The 20,968-nt window shown below is 42.2% G+C and overlaps 2 protein-coding genes across 3 annotated transcripts; one reads left to right on the forward strand and one right to left on the reverse strand.

Moving 5' to 3' along the window:
- Window positions 1-1,030: 1,030 nt before the first annotated feature.
- Window positions 1,031-9,578, reverse strand: LOC119655404 (60S ribosomal protein L17). Its single transcript, XM_038061287.1, has 3 exons — window positions 9,442-9,578; window positions 9,138-9,228; window positions 1,031-1,588 (listed from the first exon to the last, which is right to left on the reverse strand). Exons 2-3 carry the CDS (start codon window positions 9,216-9,218, stop codon window positions 1,106-1,108), a joined length of 564 nt encoding a protein of 187 aa, XP_037917215.1. The 5' UTR covers window positions 9,219-9,228; window positions 9,442-9,578; the 3' UTR covers window positions 1,031-1,105.
- A 132-nt stretch (window positions 9,579-9,710) lies between these two features.
- LOC119655403 lies at window positions 9,711-19,889 on the forward strand. 2 transcript variants are annotated; one of them, XM_038061285.1, is made up of 4 exons: window positions 9,711-9,992; window positions 18,406-18,495; window positions 18,589-18,958; window positions 19,027-19,889. In XM_038061285.1, the coding sequence occupies exons 2-4, from the start codon at window positions 18,473-18,475 to the stop codon at window positions 19,429-19,431; spliced, it is 798 nt and encodes a 265-aa protein (XP_037917213.1). In that variant the 5' UTR covers window positions 9,711-9,992; window positions 18,406-18,472; the 3' UTR covers window positions 19,432-19,889. The 2 variants fall into 2 exon arrangements, with proteins under 2 accessions (XP_037917213.1, XP_037917214.1); XM_038061286.1 differs by lacking the exon at window positions 9,711-9,992 and adding an exon at window positions 10,277-10,421.
- Window positions 19,890-20,968: the final 1,079 nt, after the last annotated feature.

Raw genomic sequence — 20,968 nt, forward strand, 5'->3', positions numbered from 1 at the left:
AGCCTCTGGTCCGGGAAATAAACAAAAATTGGGATCTCGAAAGGGTGGTAATAGTTCCGATAAAATTATCAGCTACAGGTAATGTACCACCATTCCTTAAAGCTTCCGGGGATTTCCTGCGACTCTCAGTCAGTCCCTTTGAAACTCGGGAAAAATAATAATAAAAAAACATTTTAAATGAATTACGTAATTCGGGAAGTTTAGAGAATCTTCCTTCGTGCAAAACTCTAATTTAATTACAGGCCCACAGGCTAATTACCTACGTTGATTAGCTCCCGACAGAAAACATGCTCTGGAACGAACAAGGCAAGTCCCCTGCAAACCACAACCATAAGAGTTGCGAAAAAGGGATTCCCCTTGTCATACAAGCTTGGCTTAATCAGACCGACCAGCTTTAAACACCTGACGATTTACTATAAGTAAACAGTCAATCGAAAAGTCCCACCGACAATCTAATGGTAACGAACATTCTAATTGCCATCTATTATATAATTAAAAGTCCTAACTGCGCCAGTCATTTAATTTTCAACACCTTATAAACATGATGCAATTGTGGAACAATCGCCACACTTGAGCTAATTGTTGTGGAAAAGATTCAAACTCTCCCGCTAATTCGAATACATTAATGGATTAGCTAAGAAAACGTTTTTCTTGGAAAATTTTGCGACGCACCTTACAATGCTTGTCAACGAGCGAATTGTATCAGCAGTTAATATTCCATTTTCACGTGCATTTTCGAAACTCATTTACAGACGGACGTTAAATGGGTCATTTAGCCAGAACACATGCTCGCCTGGTTTTTGAGAATTTCGGTCATGAATGGACTAACAGCAGCGAAATGTTTTGTTTAGTAGGAAGATTGGTATACACTTACCATATCATCCATCCAAGTGGGGAGAATTCTTCTTGTTCATATGAAATGTTTGATGGATTCAATGATTTGGTGTTAGAAATGACTAAATTTGTTAGTGTGACATCGGTACAAAATCTTCGTTTCTTGACAACAAAATGCATAACTAAAACAAATGCCTGAAAGTTCAATTGATGTTTTTTATTGAACCATTCTTAAAATAATTATAAAACGACAGAGCGACAATTACTTTTTCTATTCGCTCCTCATCATTTTCTCCTTTTGTCTTTGCATCTTCTTCTTTGATAGTTTCCTCTTAACAGGCTCGTCTTCTTCGGGTGCTTTCGACACAACCTCTTCCTTTTCTGTTAGGATGATTTCAATGTGGCATGGTGACGACATGTAAGGGTTGATACGACCGTGAGCACGGTATGTACGACGACGTAAACATTGTGCACGATTCACTTGAATATGATCGACAACCAGACGATCTACGTCCAAACCTTTGAAGTCAGCATTGGCTTCAGCATTTCGCAACAATTGCAGGAGGAAATCTGCTGATTTCTTTGGCCAACGTCCTTGTGTTGTACCCCATTGTTTGGCTTGGGCGCAACGGCCTACACCACCGTTGAAGCGACGGAATGGGACGCACTCTTTCTTTTCAATGACAGCCTTGAGGTAGCGTTGGGCACGACGAAGAGGCATACGTTTGATAGCCTGGGCGGTTTCATGTGTGTTCTGGAATTAAGAAAAAATATTTCGTATAATTATTGTTATAAATTCATTATGGATTTTCTTCTAAATTTATGTGAGAAAATGTAGCAAAGTTCTAGAAGCTGAAAATTATTGAACATTTTCATCTGCTGATGCTTTGCCTTCCTAGTTTGGAATTTTATTTAATCTAGCATTATTGCAAAAATCATCTTGACAATTTTATGTTCAAATGACTGATTTTTAATGCAATATAGGTTTCAAAATTGGTAACTGGAAGATTTGTCCGCTCCTTTATGGAGTATTGTTTGTTTTCCGTTCTTATTTCAAAGAGACTGGGCTCGTGTTTTATTATCATCATATTTGATGCTGCGCGAGTGACGAGCTCACAGCAGCGAAACAGGCACAATAACGAACACAAGCAACCACGACGTTTGGAATTCGATCCCAGGGCAGAGAGATTGAGAGACTGATGCTCTACTCCCTCAATCATCTCACTCTCACTCTCACGAAATGTTGCGAACAATGTAACTAGAATGTTTGCTTATGAAGCAGGGTTTAAGTTCTATGAAAACACCGGGCATACTACAACTGGAGCAGTAACTCAATCAAAGCAGAGATAATTATCGAAATAAAGCACTTACATGGAAACTGGCTGATTAAGATTCATACGTGGAATTAAACTAAATTAACACATCAATACAATTAAATTCGTTGACGCGACGATGCAATTGAATCTAGGCCTTAAAGCCTGTTAGAGGACTTCAATGAAGACCGTAACAGTACACTAGGAGGCAATTTGGTCAGCAATGCGCTCGTATGTGATTTGACTCAGGTACTCATTCATAGTTCAGTCGATTTGTAGCAACATCCAGTCACAATACAAATCTCTCCAGTGATGCACCAGTGAGATTTGAACCACGGCCTTCCATTGCAACAGCCTACTGTTGCGGATTGAGACTAAATGTAGTGGTAGTGGACCAATTCAACAAACTGCTAGACCCGCCCACACGAAAAGAGCACGAGCCGAGATTATTATCCTGATTTGACTCAGGTATTCATTCACAGCTGAGTCGACTGGTATCCGACGTCAAATCACGATACAAATTCCACTGCCACCAGTGAGATTTGAACCCCGACCTTACTTATCTTTTATACTGGACGAAGAAACCAAACGAATCTGAAAAATTTATGTAGCAAAGTTCTAGAAGCTGAAAACCAAGATAAATTTTCAGCTGCTGATGCTTCGCCTTTCAATTATGAATTTTTTTCTCTAGCATTATTGCAAAAATCATTTTGACAATTTTATGTTCAAATGACTGATTTTTAATGCACAATTACTATCAGATGAATGAATAAATTAGCTGCGGTAAATAAGTAGTCAATTTCCCTAGAGGATACCAAAAAAAGTATATATAATCAAGTTAACGAATTCTGCAAGGCAGAAGAAACTGTCGATAAGGTCTAACAACTAGCTGGCATTTTAGGTATCTACGATAGATTCAGGTTCGGATCGAAATTCTTCATGGATGTTTGTGTTGGCCTTTGTGATGTCCCTCTTCTTACATTTGCAGAGCATTAAGTATGATGAAAATTAAATCGAAAGGAAAAAATAACAGTACGAAAAAGTAACTGTGTGCCATATACTCCACAAAGGAGTGAAGAGAAATTAGGAAAAAAACTGACCTGCTGACTGCCACTCTTTGCATTTCCAAATAATCTGCCAAAATGTGGTGGATTGAGCTCTTGGATAACCAGTATAAATATTTGAGCTCGTTGATAGTTCTGAATTTTCATTTTAAAAATTACGAATTTTGGTAAAATTTTCCACGGATCTAGCATTTGCCCACTTCTCCCTTTTTGAATCGACAAATCCAGTTGTATACTCGAGTTTTATAAAATAAAGAACAAAACAAACACAACAGCCGCAAGTTGTTCGTGAGATTCAACCACACAATTTTGTTTCACAAGCACACTTTCGACAGCCACACAGAAATGGAACAATAACTATACCCGTCATTGTCGGACGACACCACTTCCTAGACCATTTCACAAAAGGTCCAAATCGAGCGGCATACATCCTGGTATTGCATACAAACACAGTATATAGTGTCTGTAAATATCCCTAGCTTTGCCAAGTGATGATTTCCCCTGAATTTTGAACAATCTTTCGATCGCTTGGGTTCGTATTCCCCCCTTCATTCCTGGTAAGTTCGCCCAGTTCGCTCAGCTGATGGTGATTTAAGTCTCGTGATTGCATCCAAATCAGGCTTTTGATAAAACTAAATGGCGAAACCGATCACTATGAGCCGACCCCGCTTGTGAACGGGACAAAGGCTGAAGAAAAAAAGAAGTTCGCCCAGGTGTTCCTCTTCGCTTTTCGGTGTCGTAGGCACGAACCCATTTCCGATTCTACAAAAAGGCTCGGGTGCGTGTATTGACGTTCCTGCTCCTTTCCTGATCAGCTCGACCCCGTTTCATTGCTTTCTAACCCAATGTTCCCTAGAACCTAGAGTATCCAGACCTTATTGGGAGAGCCGACCATATTCGGTCTGCCAAAGCACCTGGTTGGACTTAAGAGCCTTAGCCCCTCTGCTTCCCATACTTCCTGTGTTCTTTGGTAAGCACAGCATAACGATTCTGATTACTTTTAGGTGACAGGAGGATCAAGGAGCACGTGTTAACGAAAGATACCCTTAACATTCAAAATCGCCAAGTTGATGGGACATCGAAATCGACAGGAATTTGAGAGGAAAATGAGCCGCTATTCAATAATGTTTTGAGCGAGCATTAGCCTATCTTGGGCCTTGATGAGAACCCAGTTGCTATTGCAGATGCAGTTCCAACTTCGACGGAGCAGAAACCAGGAAGACTAAAAAAGGCTCTCACAGGAAAAACGAGGAAGATCCATGAAAGACCACGCCTCTCAAAAGGAAATGGAGGATAGTCCAAATATCGCATACAGTTAAGTGTATGCCACTGGTCCACAAAGGAATAAATGTATGCAACCGATGTTCCACGAACTTTGTTGTACGGTATAACGTTGAGGATCTGATTGAGCGTCCGAAAGATCGGTTAAATTTAGGAAGTCTCGCGGCATAATATGGAGTGTAAATAAGACAGTTCGAAGTCTCCACTGCTTCTTTGAACATTATTTTTGAAGTAGAAATTCATATGGAGGTCCCGGAATACACCGAGAAAATGTTAAAGTTCATCATTAAGAGGGAAGTATAAGTCCAAAAACATTATCGACAGAGCCGAGAAAATTTTGTTGGAGCTACTTTCAGAAAACAGAGTATGTCATTTAAAGAATATGGAATAAAACAAAGACCAACGTCTGAACGAAGAGTAACATATTTTTGGGGCGGAACCAATTTTCGATGAAGCAAGTGCTTAGTGCGACGATTTACTTATAATCATCGTCTACCCTGATGACCCCATTGTCCTCTTAACAAACCGTAGAAGAATCGCCAAGTTCCTGTTTGGGAGTCGAGTTTTCTTGCAATATGTCAATAATAATCAATTGGTGCTTGGACCACAGAAGATGAAGAAAAGCAATGTAACGCATGCCACCAATATTTTAAATTAATTTTTGGGACCAGTCAGCGGCAACGTCAGAAGGATTTGTTACTGTTTCGTAATTAGGTTTTGATAGTTGAGTAAAATAAACTGTGTAAATATGTTTTTTGGGCAAACTCTTCATACTTTCTCATCCCTTTTACCTACAGAAAAAGGCCTACATAGCCATATTTATACAGATGTGTTGCATTCACGATCAGTTCAGCTTGTTAGTTACACTTAAACAATTTGCAGTTGACCGTCGGCCGGATATCCAGATGGTCGATGATCGAATGAAAAACGCTTCGGCCAACCAGCCACTCGAAAGGAGATAAGGAAAACCGGTACGTGTATGCGTTGATGCGCCCTATCGAAGATCGTCATACACAGGCTGCTTAGGCAGTGAGTGAGAGTTTTATACGCATGTTCATCACTGGTAGACATTTTTTATAAATGCTCAAATACAAAAAAATACCCGTTATGATTCTTAACGCCTTCCACGATCAGAACTTAACACATGATATCGTCCGGCTTGCCGATACGTGGATGCTGGATCAATCCAGCTTGCCATATTGTGGATGGCGGCTTTTAAAGAGGAAATTCAATTATGACTCCATGTTTCTCATTTGGTTTTAAAGCATAGTTGAAAGTTTTCCGAGTCTACTTGAATAAAAGTTCAAGTTAAATATCGTTAAAAACCAAAAAAATGATCGTGTTTAATAAAAAGTCGCGGAAAAATGTTAGGATGTTCACATCAGTCGATGACGGCAGGACCGGCTCCGATGCGGTCGAGGAATGGACAAGGGTTCTTGATGCACGAGCCGCATTCCATTTAGCATTCGCGAAGCTGATGTTATTGTTTTCGACCGCAATTAGGTCGCTCATGGTTTTGGTGTCAATTAGATGGTTCTCTTATCAGTTGAAAAAAATGTTATCAGTTAAAAAGTGTTGGATGGAAAAGGTGAAATCATAGAAATGATTGTAATTTCAGGGAATCTCAACTGGAAACTTCCCACTGTAGTTAATTGAGTTCGCTAATACTGGAAAGGCGGAAAAATTCGCAAGAACCCTTCGGAAGAGGCGCATTGATATTTGCGCTCTAAGAGAAACTCGATGGTGGTTGCCAAATGTTGAGACATAGAACACAAACGCAGTAAAAATGGCTTAAAACTTCTCAGTTGGTAGCCCACGAACTCAAATTGGTGTCACCACTGCCATCTTACACGTGACCATTCAGGAAGTCGATTTGATGACTGGATGATGAAGGTCATCATTATATCAGCTGCTCGCACGATTCACTTCTTCACCACATAAGCACCAGAAACAGATGGATCCGATGCCTTTTGACTACTTCGTGACACAAAGTCATGTAACTTGCCTGCCACTGACTTATATCGTCATTGGTCATGTTTTTTACATGTATGGGGACCCCCCTAAATCTCAACGTAGAAGGATATCACTCAGTGCATGCCTGGGGGTCCACAGTTCCCACCTTCTCATCAAATTCCGTGTCAATCGGTATAGCCATTTCTGAAAAAAGTACCTGTGACAGACAGACATTGAACCGATTTTAATAAGGTTTTGTTTTGCAAAGAAAACCTTAAAAACGAGGCGATTTCACGAGAAAAGAGAAGAAATTATCTCACTTACGCGATTACCACCCTTTACGAATTTCGACGAGTGCTGGAACCGGGATTGTAACCGGTTCATCAGCTGGGACACCTGGTTTTAGAATCGCGGTATACAATTAAAGGTCTATGAGAAGAATTGCCTGTACCATTAGCCCCTCGACAATAAAGTCTGCCAATTGGCAAATTTACAAGAATGCCAACCGGGAGGGAAAGAAAGCAATCGCTGTTATCCGACCGATCCATTACAAAGATCTTTACGATGAACTGGACATTCGGGACGGCGAGAAAGATCTGTATCGACTTGTCAAAAGCACCAAAACACCAACGCATGCAAAATATCGAACAATTCTGTTGCAATAATGGCACGAAGGGGAAAACTTCTAGTACCAGTAACCAAACGCTTACAGATCGACGAGCTGCAATGGATAGACGGTGGTAATCTTTTAAGCAGATTTCAACGCACGAATTTATTCGTCCTCCACTTTCACAAGCACTGCCGACATTTGGAGCAATTCCACCTGCCAATGCCACTGTTGTTCTGGAGTGCCGTGGAGGAAGACGGGACAGCAACCCTGTCGGCCAAACCAAAACCAAGTGGCCGATTAGAACCTGCACGCGGTGCCACCGGAAAACGCTGCATTCACTTTAATTTGCTGGCCGTGATGCAGTAGGCGAATGTTTCAAGGCTTAATTAGAGCGATCAGACCCGAGTCAGGGTCTCATCTAAAATGACTTCGGCCACAAAACCTCACCAGAGGTATACTGGTACCATAGGAATCGACGTAGTCCTCTGGATTTACATGTCTCAGGAGAATTCTTGGGGCATGTACATTCAGCCCGGTTATTAGCGATTGCCCCCCTAATGCAAGTTTCATGGAGGTTGTGGCTACATCCAAGCGGACAACAGACTTTCGAGCTTCAGACGTGAAGTTGTGTTTTCCAATTCGGGAGCCGTACTCCTTGTTACCACCTGTGCACTCAGTATCGAACGGTACCGTTGCTGCTCGTCACAGCGAAGTTATAATTGTAATCATAAAATCAATCCTTGTCTTAAGGTCGTGGGGTTAGGTCTAAACGACGAGTACCTAAGTAAAGCCACCGGGACTTAACTGTCATCGCCACTGGGGTTGCACGGAACGTAGAGCAATTGCCTGAGGAGTCTTCGATGGTATGGACATGTAATTGATAGAAACTCACTTGCCAAAATTGGTTTGAGCATCGATGAATTCGTTGCTTACGACTCGACGAAGCGACGGACGGTGGAGCTCTCGTCCACAGAGCATATGGCTTTAAACGATACTTTCAAGGAGGCGTGGATTGTTTGCACAGATTGATACTCACTTTCTGCCAACCGTCACGGTACACATCGACAATCATGGAACGAAGAAATTAAAAGAAAATCCCGGATACCATTCAAGAACGAAACGCATTTTCATATGCAACCACAGATTGGATATACTTTGCGAAGGTCCAAAGACTATGCAAGATCGGTTCCACTGACAAATTGCACACAAATTAAATCTGAGTACATTGGTAGCTAGAAATGAGCAGAAATGCCCATGTTAGAGGAGTCCCTCGTGGAGGACCCAAACTTCATCTAACTGAAGATCAAGGACCTACTTGGTCTGTCAAGTCTCTTATCAAAATGAAACGAAGGGTGAGGGTGGATGAATTAAACAGATCCAGAAGCGTTGTTCGTTTTGTACACATTGCACCAAATCAGCAAAAAAGTGTTTCCCCAAATTGAACCCCAACCAATCCGCCAATGTAAGCAAATGCCACCGACCGCAAGAATCTGCCCCGGTGGCTATTGGCTATGGCTAATGCTTCCAAAAATAGGCACTCTGTAGTTTTGGGACATCAAATTACCGGCACCAAATCACAACTATTTGATGGTCCTGTTGGAGAGTTGAGTCTTTGAACTCGAAAGTAGACGCGGGCTGCCACCAAAATTTGCTCGCTAATTGGTGCACATGGAATCGTTACATTTTCGAAGTTTATTATTAACATCAGCAAACGTTCACCTCTTCAAGCTAAGTTTACTATGTTGGCGAGAGTTTTCAAACGCATGGTGATCTCCACTTTAGACTTGGGGACGTCAAAGGGATGAGGAAAGTCGAATGCACAGCTCGGGCAATGGGCATTTGTCAACACGCTCAGCTCGTATCTAAATGTTTCCACGTAAATTACAATTCCACGCTATTCCTTATCAACGAATTTACTCCTCGGAAGTCCTTCTAATGCCTCCCTACAATGAATGCAACTGAAACCTCCTCCAGGGATCGAAACGCGCGTTCGTGACATCCAACACTGAACATAAACAAGTTTGAGGTTACCCGCCGCCAACACTACTCGCGCAAATACAAGACAATATTCCATTTACATACCTTGAAGTGCACACGAAGATTAGATCCTCGGACCTTGCAAGACTTAGCAGGATTCTCAGGTTCCCGGGCGTACCGACCCATTGTTTAATTTCTGCCGGAGGAAAGAGAAAACAAGATCACAGAATTAGTGGGTTGTCGCGAATATTTTCGAAATTTCATCGTCATCGTATCGACCACGAATAAAATTGTCCTTGCAAACTGTTCCGCAGACCCTCACAATACATGATGCCGCAAATAACATGCACAACAAAGACATTTTCATTCGATTTCGGTCGATTTTAGGAATATACTCAAAACTTCGTACCTTCTTCTTAACGAATTAAACCGGAAAAGGACTTGTGACAGCTGTCTAGTGCCGGTCATGCAGTGCTGATGACGTTTCCGCTGAACGGTCACGTTCGCTCTGTTTTGACATTACTCGCAGTGACATCTTATTGAAAATTACCGCAATCACAATTCGGCAATAGAGCCGGATGACAATTAATAGATATTTGGATTGTTTATTTTGGTTTTGTAGTGGATCTCATAGCAATAGCCCTGTTATGTCTCGTAAAATTCGCTAAAGTTACTAAAGTTTAACCGTAACGCGGCTGTTTTGTATTATTTACAAGAATCCCCTACGCACCCACACACAACCACATACGACTTGAAGTCGCGCTTGTCAAATTTATTGGCACAGGAAAGCTGATCCGCGGATTAAGTTCTCAAGTGCTCAAGCTGTAGTTTTTCTTATCTCGGCTCTGGACCGAATTTCTCCGGTTTCCAGTCACCGCAGCGGCTTTAAATGTGACTCGAATCAACGCTCGTCCTCTCGGCTCTTCGCTGGTGTCCTCGAATCAAGTGAATCCTCAACAGGTAACTCTTAAATTCCAATTGGAATCCTCGCTTCGGACTTGAAAATACTCCACTAAACCCAGAGCAGGGCTGTGCTGCGCTCTCAGAATTTATCGATTAGTTTAGGATTTATGCGGGAATGAAAACGAATTCTATTTTTAACTTGGAGGCTTAAGACTTTGAGCGGAATGTTGGGAAGTGTTTGGTGTTATTCTTGACTTGGCTTGAATGCGGGAGTCGGACGAGGGATGCAAGCTCTAAATTAAGGCTTTGATCTATTTTCTCGTCCGTAATTAGAAGTTTAGCGGGGAGCGGACAGGGCGGAATGTGCGAATAAAATCTTGCAGACGTTTTAAGTCTTATGGTCGCGGAACTACATATTCACCTACTTACGCAAGCTGAGTTTCGGTTTTATTTGTTCTATGCGGTTGGTTGTAAATCGTGTGGATGGTGAGCGAATTCAGTTCTTATCTCAATAATGAGCGCAACGAATTTAGTCCATTTCGCTGGAAATACGAAACAATAACAAGCTCAAAGTTGTATTTCAGACTAAATGGAAAACATGAATATTTTTAGCAATAAGCTCTCAATTTACAATGAATTTATTGATGTTTTGGAACTCCGATTTCATCCCACTTTGACCGTAATCTTCATACACATGTGGGGTGGGCGTTACAGAAAAGTAGTCTCTGCGTAAACAGCATTTTAACAGCGAAGATTACTTTTATCCTCAATTTCTAACATTTGTCTGAAGGGATTAAATATGGAAATCACCCTCGAAACTATTTCTTTTAGCGAAGTTGATCGTCAGTTCCAATCCGTAACTTCAAAATGTGCCTTTTAAAAATAGCAGTTCCCCCATCCGAAACATGATGGAGAACGGAGGAATGATACTAGTTCTTTCGATCCAGTGCATACCATTTTCAAGACGATGCGTGAACTCTCAAGGGTGGAATAATAATTTAAATTCAAAACTGATTTGTTCGGTGGTGGACGCGGTTTAATCTTGTTGAATATTCAAAAGTGCGGCCCTGTGTTGTAATGATAGGTGATGGTCTAAAGATCATCCTTTGAAGGTGAGCCCGAAAATACTGAAGCTCCGTCGATAGCCAGGCTCATGGATGTGGGAGGGACCTTTGAGCACTTCGAACGTGTCATTTAAAAAACCTCGGATGTCCTTTAACCGATGCTTGGGTCCGCACCGAAACCTGAAAATTCATCATGCATGGGATATTCTCGGTGGTCTACATGTAAGTCATGTAAATAACAATAGCGGCTCGACCGCGCGAGTGGAGCCGTAAAACTCCCGACCCAAGTACCGCGATCGAGAGTGAAGATACACGAAGGATCGCAACCTCAATCGATGTTTCTCCTGACTCAGATGTGCGTCTTTTGAGGTTCCCGCACTGCTTTGGCATCTTCAGACCATCATATTTAGGGATGCCTCTAAATGTTCAACACTCATAATCAATTCTCGCAAAACTCAAGGATGGCCAAATCTCATCCCAGCCACAAAAAAATGTTTACGCGGAAGAAAAAAAAACCCCACACACCATGCAATATTAAACGGAGAAACATCAATCATGTTGCTCCCCATCGTAGAGCATTTGGTAATCAAATCAAACAAAAGAATCGCGAAAATTCAATCTTCTTTGTTTAGAATCATCATTAATTGCGCAACAACCGGTATCCGGTCTAGATCTGCCTTAATAAGGAACTCCAGACATCCCGGTTTTGCGCCGAGGTCCACCAATTCGATATCCCTAAAAGCTGTTTGGTGGCCTGGCCTACGCCATCGCTGCATCACAGGCAGGGGGACCTCGTCTTCTTTTTCTACTATAGATATTTCCCTTATAGACTTTTCGGGCTGGATCATCCTCATCCATACGGATTAAGTGACCCGCCCATCGTAACCTATTGGGCCAGATTTTATCCACAACCTGACGGTCATGGCTCATAGATTTCGTCGTTCTTTAGGCTACGGAATCGTCCATCCTCATGTAGGGGGCCAAAAATTCTTCGGAGGATTCTTCTCTTGAATGCGGCCAAGAGTTCGCAATTCTTCTTGCTAAGAACCCAAGTCTCCGAGGAATACAATGGGACTGGCAAGATCATTGTCTTGTACAGTAAGAGCCTTGACCCTATGGTGAGACGTTTCGGGCGGAACAGTTTTTGTAAGCCGAAATAGGCTCTGTTGGCTGCCAACAAGCGTGCGCGGATTTTATCATCGTAGCTGTTATTGGTTGTGATTTTCGACCCTAGATAGGAGAAATTATCAACGGTTTCAAAATCGTAGTCGCCTATCTTTATTCTTCCCGTTTCGTTTAGAATCCGAGAACAAATTGAGGACGAAACGGGACAGCCGTTTAGGCTGTGTGAAGGTGCGTGCGCACATGCTATAGCCGGTTGACTGATGCCAGACGGGTCAGTTAGCTAATTGAGTATATTGTTAAGAGTACTTGAATAAGCATGGCGAGCGAATTGATGCATTAGATTGAGCGTTAGATTGAGCATTACTTAATTGATGCGTTTTTGAAAAATTTGTAGTCGGTGACGAAGGAAACTGACAGTGAGAGTGCATCGAGCGATGCAAGTAGTAGCGACGAGGAAATAATTGCGGCTACTTCATCACGTGTCTCTAAAAAAAGAAAGCAAGGCTTCCAGACAGCCTATGGATGTGTATGTTCTAAGTTTTAATCCGCAGCCCAGTACGAGTGCAGCCACTCTTCTGTTTTACTTGAATCATCCCGTGAAAATGTAACAGAGGAAGAAAAAGTGAGGGCATTCTACTCCCCCCCCCCCCCCCCGCGCCTAAAAACGGGACAAATTGTACCAACTGGTCCTCCAGGTTGGGGGTTGGGTAGGGCTGACAACCCTACACGGAAAACAACCTGTTACGAAGCCACAACAGGAGCCTCGGATAGGACGGATGTTAAAACGACGGACCCGGCAACGACAAAGGAACAACGATTTGCGCATTTTCTCATGGAACGTGCGCTCCCTGTACAGAGATGAAGCTGATAAGCAGCTAGCCGATACCCTGTCCCAATATAGGGCTGATGTAACAGCGTTGCAAGAGATGCGATGGACAGGGACCGGTTTCCTGGAGAAGAGCCACTACACCATATATTATAGCGGTCATCCAGTAAACCATGTGCTCGGAGTAGGTTTCTTAGTCAGCCAAAAAATGAAACCTGCTGTTATCGGCTTTGAAAGTATAAGCGAACGGCTATGCACTCTGCGCTTGCGAGGCAAGTTTAGAAATATAAGCCTCATAAACGTTCACGCCCCTACAGAGGAAACTGCAGAGTCGGAGAAGGATACCTTCTACGAGGCAGTAGAAAGAACCCTCGAAGCCTGTCCCAGATATGATATCAAAATCATACTTGGGGATTTTAACAGCCAAGTAGGGAAGGAGCCCGTATTCAGGCGATACGTTGGCTCCCATAGCTTACACGAAAAAACAAATGATAACGGACTGCGGACTATTCAATTAGCAGGGTCACACGAAATGGTTGTTGGAAGTACCTGGTTTGCGCGGAAAGCGGTCCACAAACATACGTGGGCCTCTCCAGACGGGACCACTTTCAACCAAATTGACCACGTGTTGATCGAACGCCGCCACCTCTCAGCCTTGATGAATGTCAGAACATATAGGGAGGCCAATATAGACTCGGATCACTATCTCGTTGGCATGGTGCTCCGAGCCCGAATAACAATACCACCTAGAATCCCCTCTGACAATCAGGTGAGAGTGAACACTGAAGCCATCCACAACACAACCCTCCGCAACACCTATAAGAGGGAAATGGATGCCGCAATAACCGCAGTCAATAGTGGACCTGGAGATGAAGCATCAACTAATGATCTTCACAACCACCTGAAGAACGTTATCATGGATACGGCCACAAATATACTTGGCCCCAGCCGCAAAAGGAGTCGGAACGGCTGGTTTGACGATGAATGTAAGCTAGCAACGGAACGGAAGAATGCCGCATACCGAGTAATGTTGCATTCTCAAAGAACGCGGGCACGCGCAGAGACTTATCACAAACTCCGTCGAGCGGAGAAGCGACTTCACAGACGGAAAAAGGAAGCCTGGGAGAACCAACAAGTCTGTGAACTAGAAAAGTACAGGGAGCAACCGCACCAGGCGCGGAAGTTTTACCAACAAGTCAGCAGGATGAAGCCTTATACACCTCGATGCTCATCCTGCCGAGACAAAGAGGGAAATCTGATTTCCGACAGAATGGGCATATTAGAGCGATGGGTTGAGTACTTTGATGAGCTACTGAACAACCAGAACATCGGCGAGTTGGAGGTCCCGCCAACTGAAGACGACGGACAAATACTGCCACCACCAGGTTTAGGAGAAACAGTCCGTGCAATTCATCGGCTAAAAAATCATAAGTCGCCAGGAGCCGATGGAATTACAGCCGAATTGGTTAAATATGGAGGCGACCAGTTACACCAAGTGGTTCATCAACTTGTGCTCAAGGTATGGGACAGCGAATCAATGCCTGACGATTGGCAGCGAGGCATAATCTGTCTCATACATAAAAAGGGAGATATCACACAGTGCAGCAATTATAGAGGTAGGTTCTCCACTATCTTGCTAGGCCGGATAGCCCCATACGCCCAGAACATCATTGGCCCATACCAAAGAGGCTTCACTCCAGGCAAATCAGCAACAGATCAGATTTTCTCTCTGCGGCAGGCGATGGAAAAACTGTTGGAATATGGACAACAGTTGCACCATCTGTTCATCGACTTTAAAGCCGCCTATGATAGCATAGCCAGGGTAAAACTGTACACGGCCATGAGAGAATTCGGTATCCCGACGAAATTAATAAGACTGACTAGGCTGACCCTGACCAATGTGCGAGGCCAGATAAAAGCAGCAGGATCACTCTCAAGACCATTCGACATCAACAACGGTCTACGACAAGGGGATGCGCTATCATGCGTCCTCTTTAACCTGGCCCTCGAGAAAGTGATCCGTGATGCTGAGGTGAATGCAAGAGGTACGATCCTCTTCAAGTCCACCCAACTACTGGCCTATGCTGACGATATCGACATCATGGGAAGAACCACCCGAGACGTTCAAACTGCCTTCATCCAGATCGAGCAGGCGGCGCGAGATCTTGGGCTGCACATCAATGAAGGCAAGACAAAATACATGGTGGCAACGTCAGCACCGAAGACGAATCAACCAACAACATCAAACCGCACTGGTCAAACACAAGCACGAACAAGAATAAGGATAGGAGAATACAACTTTGAGACCGTTGACAATTTCTCCTATCTAGGGTCGAAAATCACAACCGATAACAACTACGATGATGAAATCCGCGCACGGTTGTTGTCAGCCAACAGAGCCTACTTCAGCTTACAAAGACTGTTCCGCTCGAAACGTCTCACCATAGGGTCAAAGCTCTTACTGTACAAGACTATGATCTTGCCAGTCCTCATGTATTCCTCGGAAACTTGGGTTCTTAGCAAGAAAAATTGCGAACTCTTGGCCGCGTTCGAGAGAAGAATCCTCCGAAGAATTTTTGGCCCCCTACATGAGGATGGACGATTCCGTAGCCTACACAATGACGAAATCTATGAGCGATACCATGACCGTCCGGTTGTGGATAAAATCCGGCTCAATAGGTTACGGTGGGCGGGTCACTTAATCCGTATGGATGAAGATGATCCCACCCGGAAAGTCTATAAGGGCAATATCTATGGTAGGAAAAGAAGACGAGGCAGACCCTGCCTAAGATGGAGCGATGGCGTGGGCCAGGACGCCAGACAGCTTTTGGGGATATCGAATTGGTGGACCTCGGCGCAAAACCGGGATGTCTGGAGTTCCTTATTAAGGCAGGCCTAGACCGGATACCGGTTGTTGCGCCGTTGATGATGATGATGATTCTACTCCCAGACCTGTTACAGTGCAAATTTTAACATGAAAATACCGCAAGAATTGGTAAAAGAAACGAGACAAACATTTATGGAGCTGACAAAGGAAGGACAAGACCTGATTTTAAAAGGCCACTTGGATGCATGCCGCCAAAATGCAGCATTAGAATCAGTGTACGAAACTGAACGTACAAAGCAAGATACAAAGCGGAAAAAAATTCACTCCACGCTGCTGATAACTACATTTTTATTTCACCAAATTACAGTGTGTCGCGCCATGTTTTTGTTTCTGCATGACGTAGGCGTAAAGCGCTTTAAGAATGCCGTGAAAGATTTTTATCAAAAAAGCCTGAAACCGCATCGTAGCCGAAGAACTTAATAATTGTTTATTCCTATTGGTTTTTGTAATGTAAGTTCGTATTTCTTATACAATTTATTACAACTTTTTTTGGATCTGGGTTTTTTGTTTTTCTCGATTCTTGCAACTTAAACGAAAATTGCGGCGATATAGGCGAAGTAGATATGAAGGCCTGGGGTTTAACGTGGGTACCTGTCTTAGAAACAATCCGAAGGTCTTCTTCGGACACGGGTTGATTTGGGACCACAATTAGAGTCCCGCTGTGACCGGTACTGCGGTAACACCTCGGCTGCAACTAAGGGGTACGGCGCCCAATAGGCGAAATAGAATTATGAGATACTGGTAAGTGCTTCTGCTCCTTTTTCGGCACTGCGCTTTTGTATTCTGAATAACCTAGTGATAGCAAATTTGAATACGCTACCGAAATGTACCTGCGACCTGGGGGCCGAATCCTGGCTAGATTTAGACTGCGGGGTTCCGATTCAGGTTAAGGAGCATAACAATGGTACAGTACTACGCACCCACACCTTCAAACTGATCAAGGAGAGCATGACGAGGTTCAGGCGGAGAATTAGAAAATAGACTAGCACAATTTTCATCCCGGGCTCCGATTTCTGTCCATGGCTGTAAATATGCTGCCTAGTTAATCTACACCCCATCCGCTTAATAAAAGCATCCATTTCCCTTGAAATTATATGTATATGTTGCATGTATACGGAAATATTAAGGTGGATCGATGAATTCAAGGAGCTTCGAGCACTGTTCATTTTTGCGAACAATGATAACGATCATAATGACGCCGTATACTGCATAACAAAGTAGTTTGCAGAAGGTTATAAACCTTTCGAATGCCCGGTGAAGGCTTTCTATAGCGTCAAAAGGAAATTCATCTGAAACGCTCTACACAGGTGGAGTATTCTAGATAAACTTCCAGCTAATATCAAAACGACATATGATGGTTGGAAATATTACGTGCTACGACGCCCGTCGGGGTTAGATTCCGTCACCGATACTACTTCTTCACCATTATGCCTTGGCTGAAAGACGTGCAGCGGATAAAATACCTTTATCATCCCTACTCAAATATTTTGACTACGCTGATGACATCTGTTTGTGCTCTCACCAAGTCATGAAGCCTGGCAAAGTGACTCTAGATTTTTAGAAGGAAGCAAACGGAAAATAGGTGCTCAGTGACAAATCAACTCAGTCTTCATATGTGGATTAATGACAGAAGTGGCAATGGACAAGCCATGCGTTGAAAAAGCCGACAACTGCATTGAGAGCTATACCATATAGTTGATCCACTATCCTAGGATAGTCGACGATTGAGTCGTCCTGAAGGAACAAGATCCAAAGGAAAAACAGCGCAAACTTCCCGGAAATCCTAAGGAAACTCGATGATGCACATAGAAAAATTGTGTTGAAAATCAACAACTATAAAGTATAAACTATGATACAGTGCAAAGATAAAATATGTAACCTTGGAATAAAACACAACGAAGGCATCTTTGGGGGAATGGAAGATAGAACAACGTCATAGGAAAAACACAGGAACTAGTAGATTGAAAAGCCTCTTATAATTCCCAAACTGGCCGTCTCAAGTAGTCTCTAAATAACGAAGTAGTTTTCACCTGACATGTATTTCACCTTCGGTATTTAATAAAGGTCATTAGAAAGCTCAAAAGTAGAACGTCAGATTTGTAACGCAATGTAATTCCAGCAGTGAGATTTAACCCATAACACTTGGAGCACGCTACCAGTAGAAGCAGCTGAGAATTGAACACCACTTTCCCAAAGCTACGGGGATGCATTAGCATTCGTTTTATTCCTTATTTATTTCCGAGAGTATACAAAATGAAAAGGCACGTTTTCTTTCCGCATGCTGCCCTGACACATGCTCATAATTTCAAAAGTTTTCCTGCTCAGTGTCATGAACTCTTATTGTCAATTTATTTTCTACTTTAAACAAAATGTTTTACTTTATATATTTGGGATGATAAGACAATATATTTATTATTAACTATATTATGCGTACCAAATAAGATGACACATCAGCTTTCAATTAGGACTTTGACAGACATATTTACTACAATTCTTTACATACACTATTTCCAGCTCAAAATATATCGTTGAATATTTTAGTCAAAATGTTTTTCGCTCTTTTTATAGACCAAAGAAGTCTACCAGTTTACTGGATCAGTATCTATGAAAATTGCCTCGACTTTTAACCAAATCCATGAATTCTCGAATGTATTTCAGGTAAACATTTTTTCCTCAATAAATTAATTCAGGAAATTCTTTTATTCTTTAAATTCTTTACTAATTTCTATTCTTATATTTCCTCTCTCACAGAGGTGAAAAAACACCACGCTACACTCAACGCGAACGAAATATGGTACTTGGGTTCGCAGCACAATACAAAGATATTATTGAGAACAAGCGTACCGACGCTGAATCGAATCGCAAGAAAGATGAAGTGTGGAGAATAATTGCCAAAGAATTCAATACTCGTGTCTACCACCAAAGATCATCAAAACAGCTTCGACAGTTGTACAAAAACATGAAACTCCTCTTGAAGAAAGACTTATCGGTTGAAGGCAGAAAGCGAAATTTCATGGATATTCTCAATACTCTATCACAGCAGTCGCCATTGCATCCATACCCAAACTACCCGCCACTTAACATAAAAACAGATTACGACGAGGAAGACGATGAGCGGAACGTAAGATTACTTATATAACAAGAAGAGTTGCTTTCAGATCTTATACTGAATTTTTCAAACCATTCCAGGGATCAAGTTCTTACAACAGCAGCGAACAACCCGATAACGATGTCGTGGTCATAAAATCCGAAGACTTCAGTGACAATGACCAATCGTACAACAACGACGACATGGACGACTCAATTAGCAATAAAGATATTCCAGAAGTGTGTTTAGATGAGCCTGATGGTGATGAAGAATACAACGTCGACCAAATGCCTCACAGCCTAAACTTGAAGGATACTTCGAAAGGTGGCGATTTCAAGTGTGATTCACTAATCGCGTTGGCAATCGAAGAGAGGAAACGGAAAATCGACTTAATCAACGCACAAATTGAGTATTGGCGAGCGTTAACAAAGAAACTGGAGAGCACAAGCAGTAGTAGCCACTGTCCATGTCAAATGCCACGAATGAATGGCGTAAACCAAAGCTAGTCAAAATATGTGTTATATTTTTCGTTTGAATTTTATTTATTTAGTTCATATGGTACAAATATGGTGTCATTTATGTTTAAAGCAGATATTAGACCAAAATCAATTTGTTAATTAGAACAGATAATAGTTCCTAATAACGACACTAACTTATATTAATTTATTTGAAATTGGCCATAGCTTAATTAACCAAAGATCAAAGAAACCTTGAATGTGTGTGTAACGTAATGTGTACTTATACTAAATAATTTTATATGTATTTTATTGCCCAAAACATTGTATTTCGTTTGACTTTAAAATCTTATTTGTTTAGAATACCTATTTATTCATTTCTCCCTTATGCAAGGACAAACCTACAGTTCGGAAAAGTATTCTCGTGGTCCTTGTCTTAAGCTTAGACTGAGATGTACTTTTTAATATTTTGAAACTTGCCTAGTCAATACATGTGGATTATACAACAATATTGCTTTATTAACTTTTCATGTATATTCGTATTTCAAGCGGAATCTCTCCATTATGTACTGATGGCAGCGCCTTACTTTTACAGCCCGAAACATTGCTCTGTAGAAAGTAAGCCAACAATAGCCAAAGGAATTATATACGAAAACCACAGTAAAATCTCAAGGATTATGCCTCTTTTGTGTTGTAGAAATCGAGAGTGGGGTGCCCGATGACCGAGGAATCTGTTATATTCGTTTATTTAAAGGTTGTAAAAAGATAAAGTAATTTTTGAAAGCAACCCTATACGTTGCTAAAGCTAATTTACACGCGAAAAAGGTTTAATCTGATTGCGGGCATCATCGCCTCTCTATAATCCCACTCACAAGCCTAAACCTGGATAAATCGGTAAGGATGCTGGGATAGGGAAGGGGAAAGATGCAAAATACAGAGGCGATTGAACGTATTAGACGTGCAAAAGCAAAGGAAACAAGTGAACTTGCTTTGAATTGATTCAATAACAATAAGAATGGCAAAACCATATGAAAGGGAAACAAATCCGAGAATTTAGAAGCATGATCGATCTTCCAGCTCCAGTTAGATATTTACGATACTTCACTACGAAAGCGCTAAAAAATATAAATTCGGTGGGAGTAGTAAGGGTAGGCAACAAAGGCATGTAAGAACAATCTTGACCCCACCCAATCCGCCGTGTTCGAGACGAAGATCCTCCAGAGAGCCTTCGGGCCCCTACATTAGAATTGACCGCCCAGACAGAATAACCGTTATCACGCTGTGGATGATGTTAATTCGAGCTGGGAATAAGAGTAATAGTAAAGATTACAACCAACGAAAAAATTATGTGAGTTGGAGCTTAAGATTACACTCAAAGTTTTTCCGGAAGGGGTTCAAGGTTTTATTGACCACGCGAGTGAACTCCAATACCGAGCCCGAATAAAACCTGCCTCACTAATTCACGATAAGAAATAATCTACCGATAGAAACCCCATTAGCTCGCCACTACAACATTTGCACCACCGGATATGATGAAAAAGAAGGTATAACGTGATGAAAAAGGAGACCCTTGTACGATGCGACCACC

This window comes from Hermetia illucens, chromosome 4, assembly GCF_905115235.1.
Source record: "Hermetia illucens chromosome 4, iHerIll2.2.curated.20191125, whole genome shotgun sequence".
Classification (NCBI taxonomy): Eukaryota; Metazoa; Arthropoda; class Insecta; order Diptera; family Stratiomyidae; genus Hermetia; species Hermetia illucens.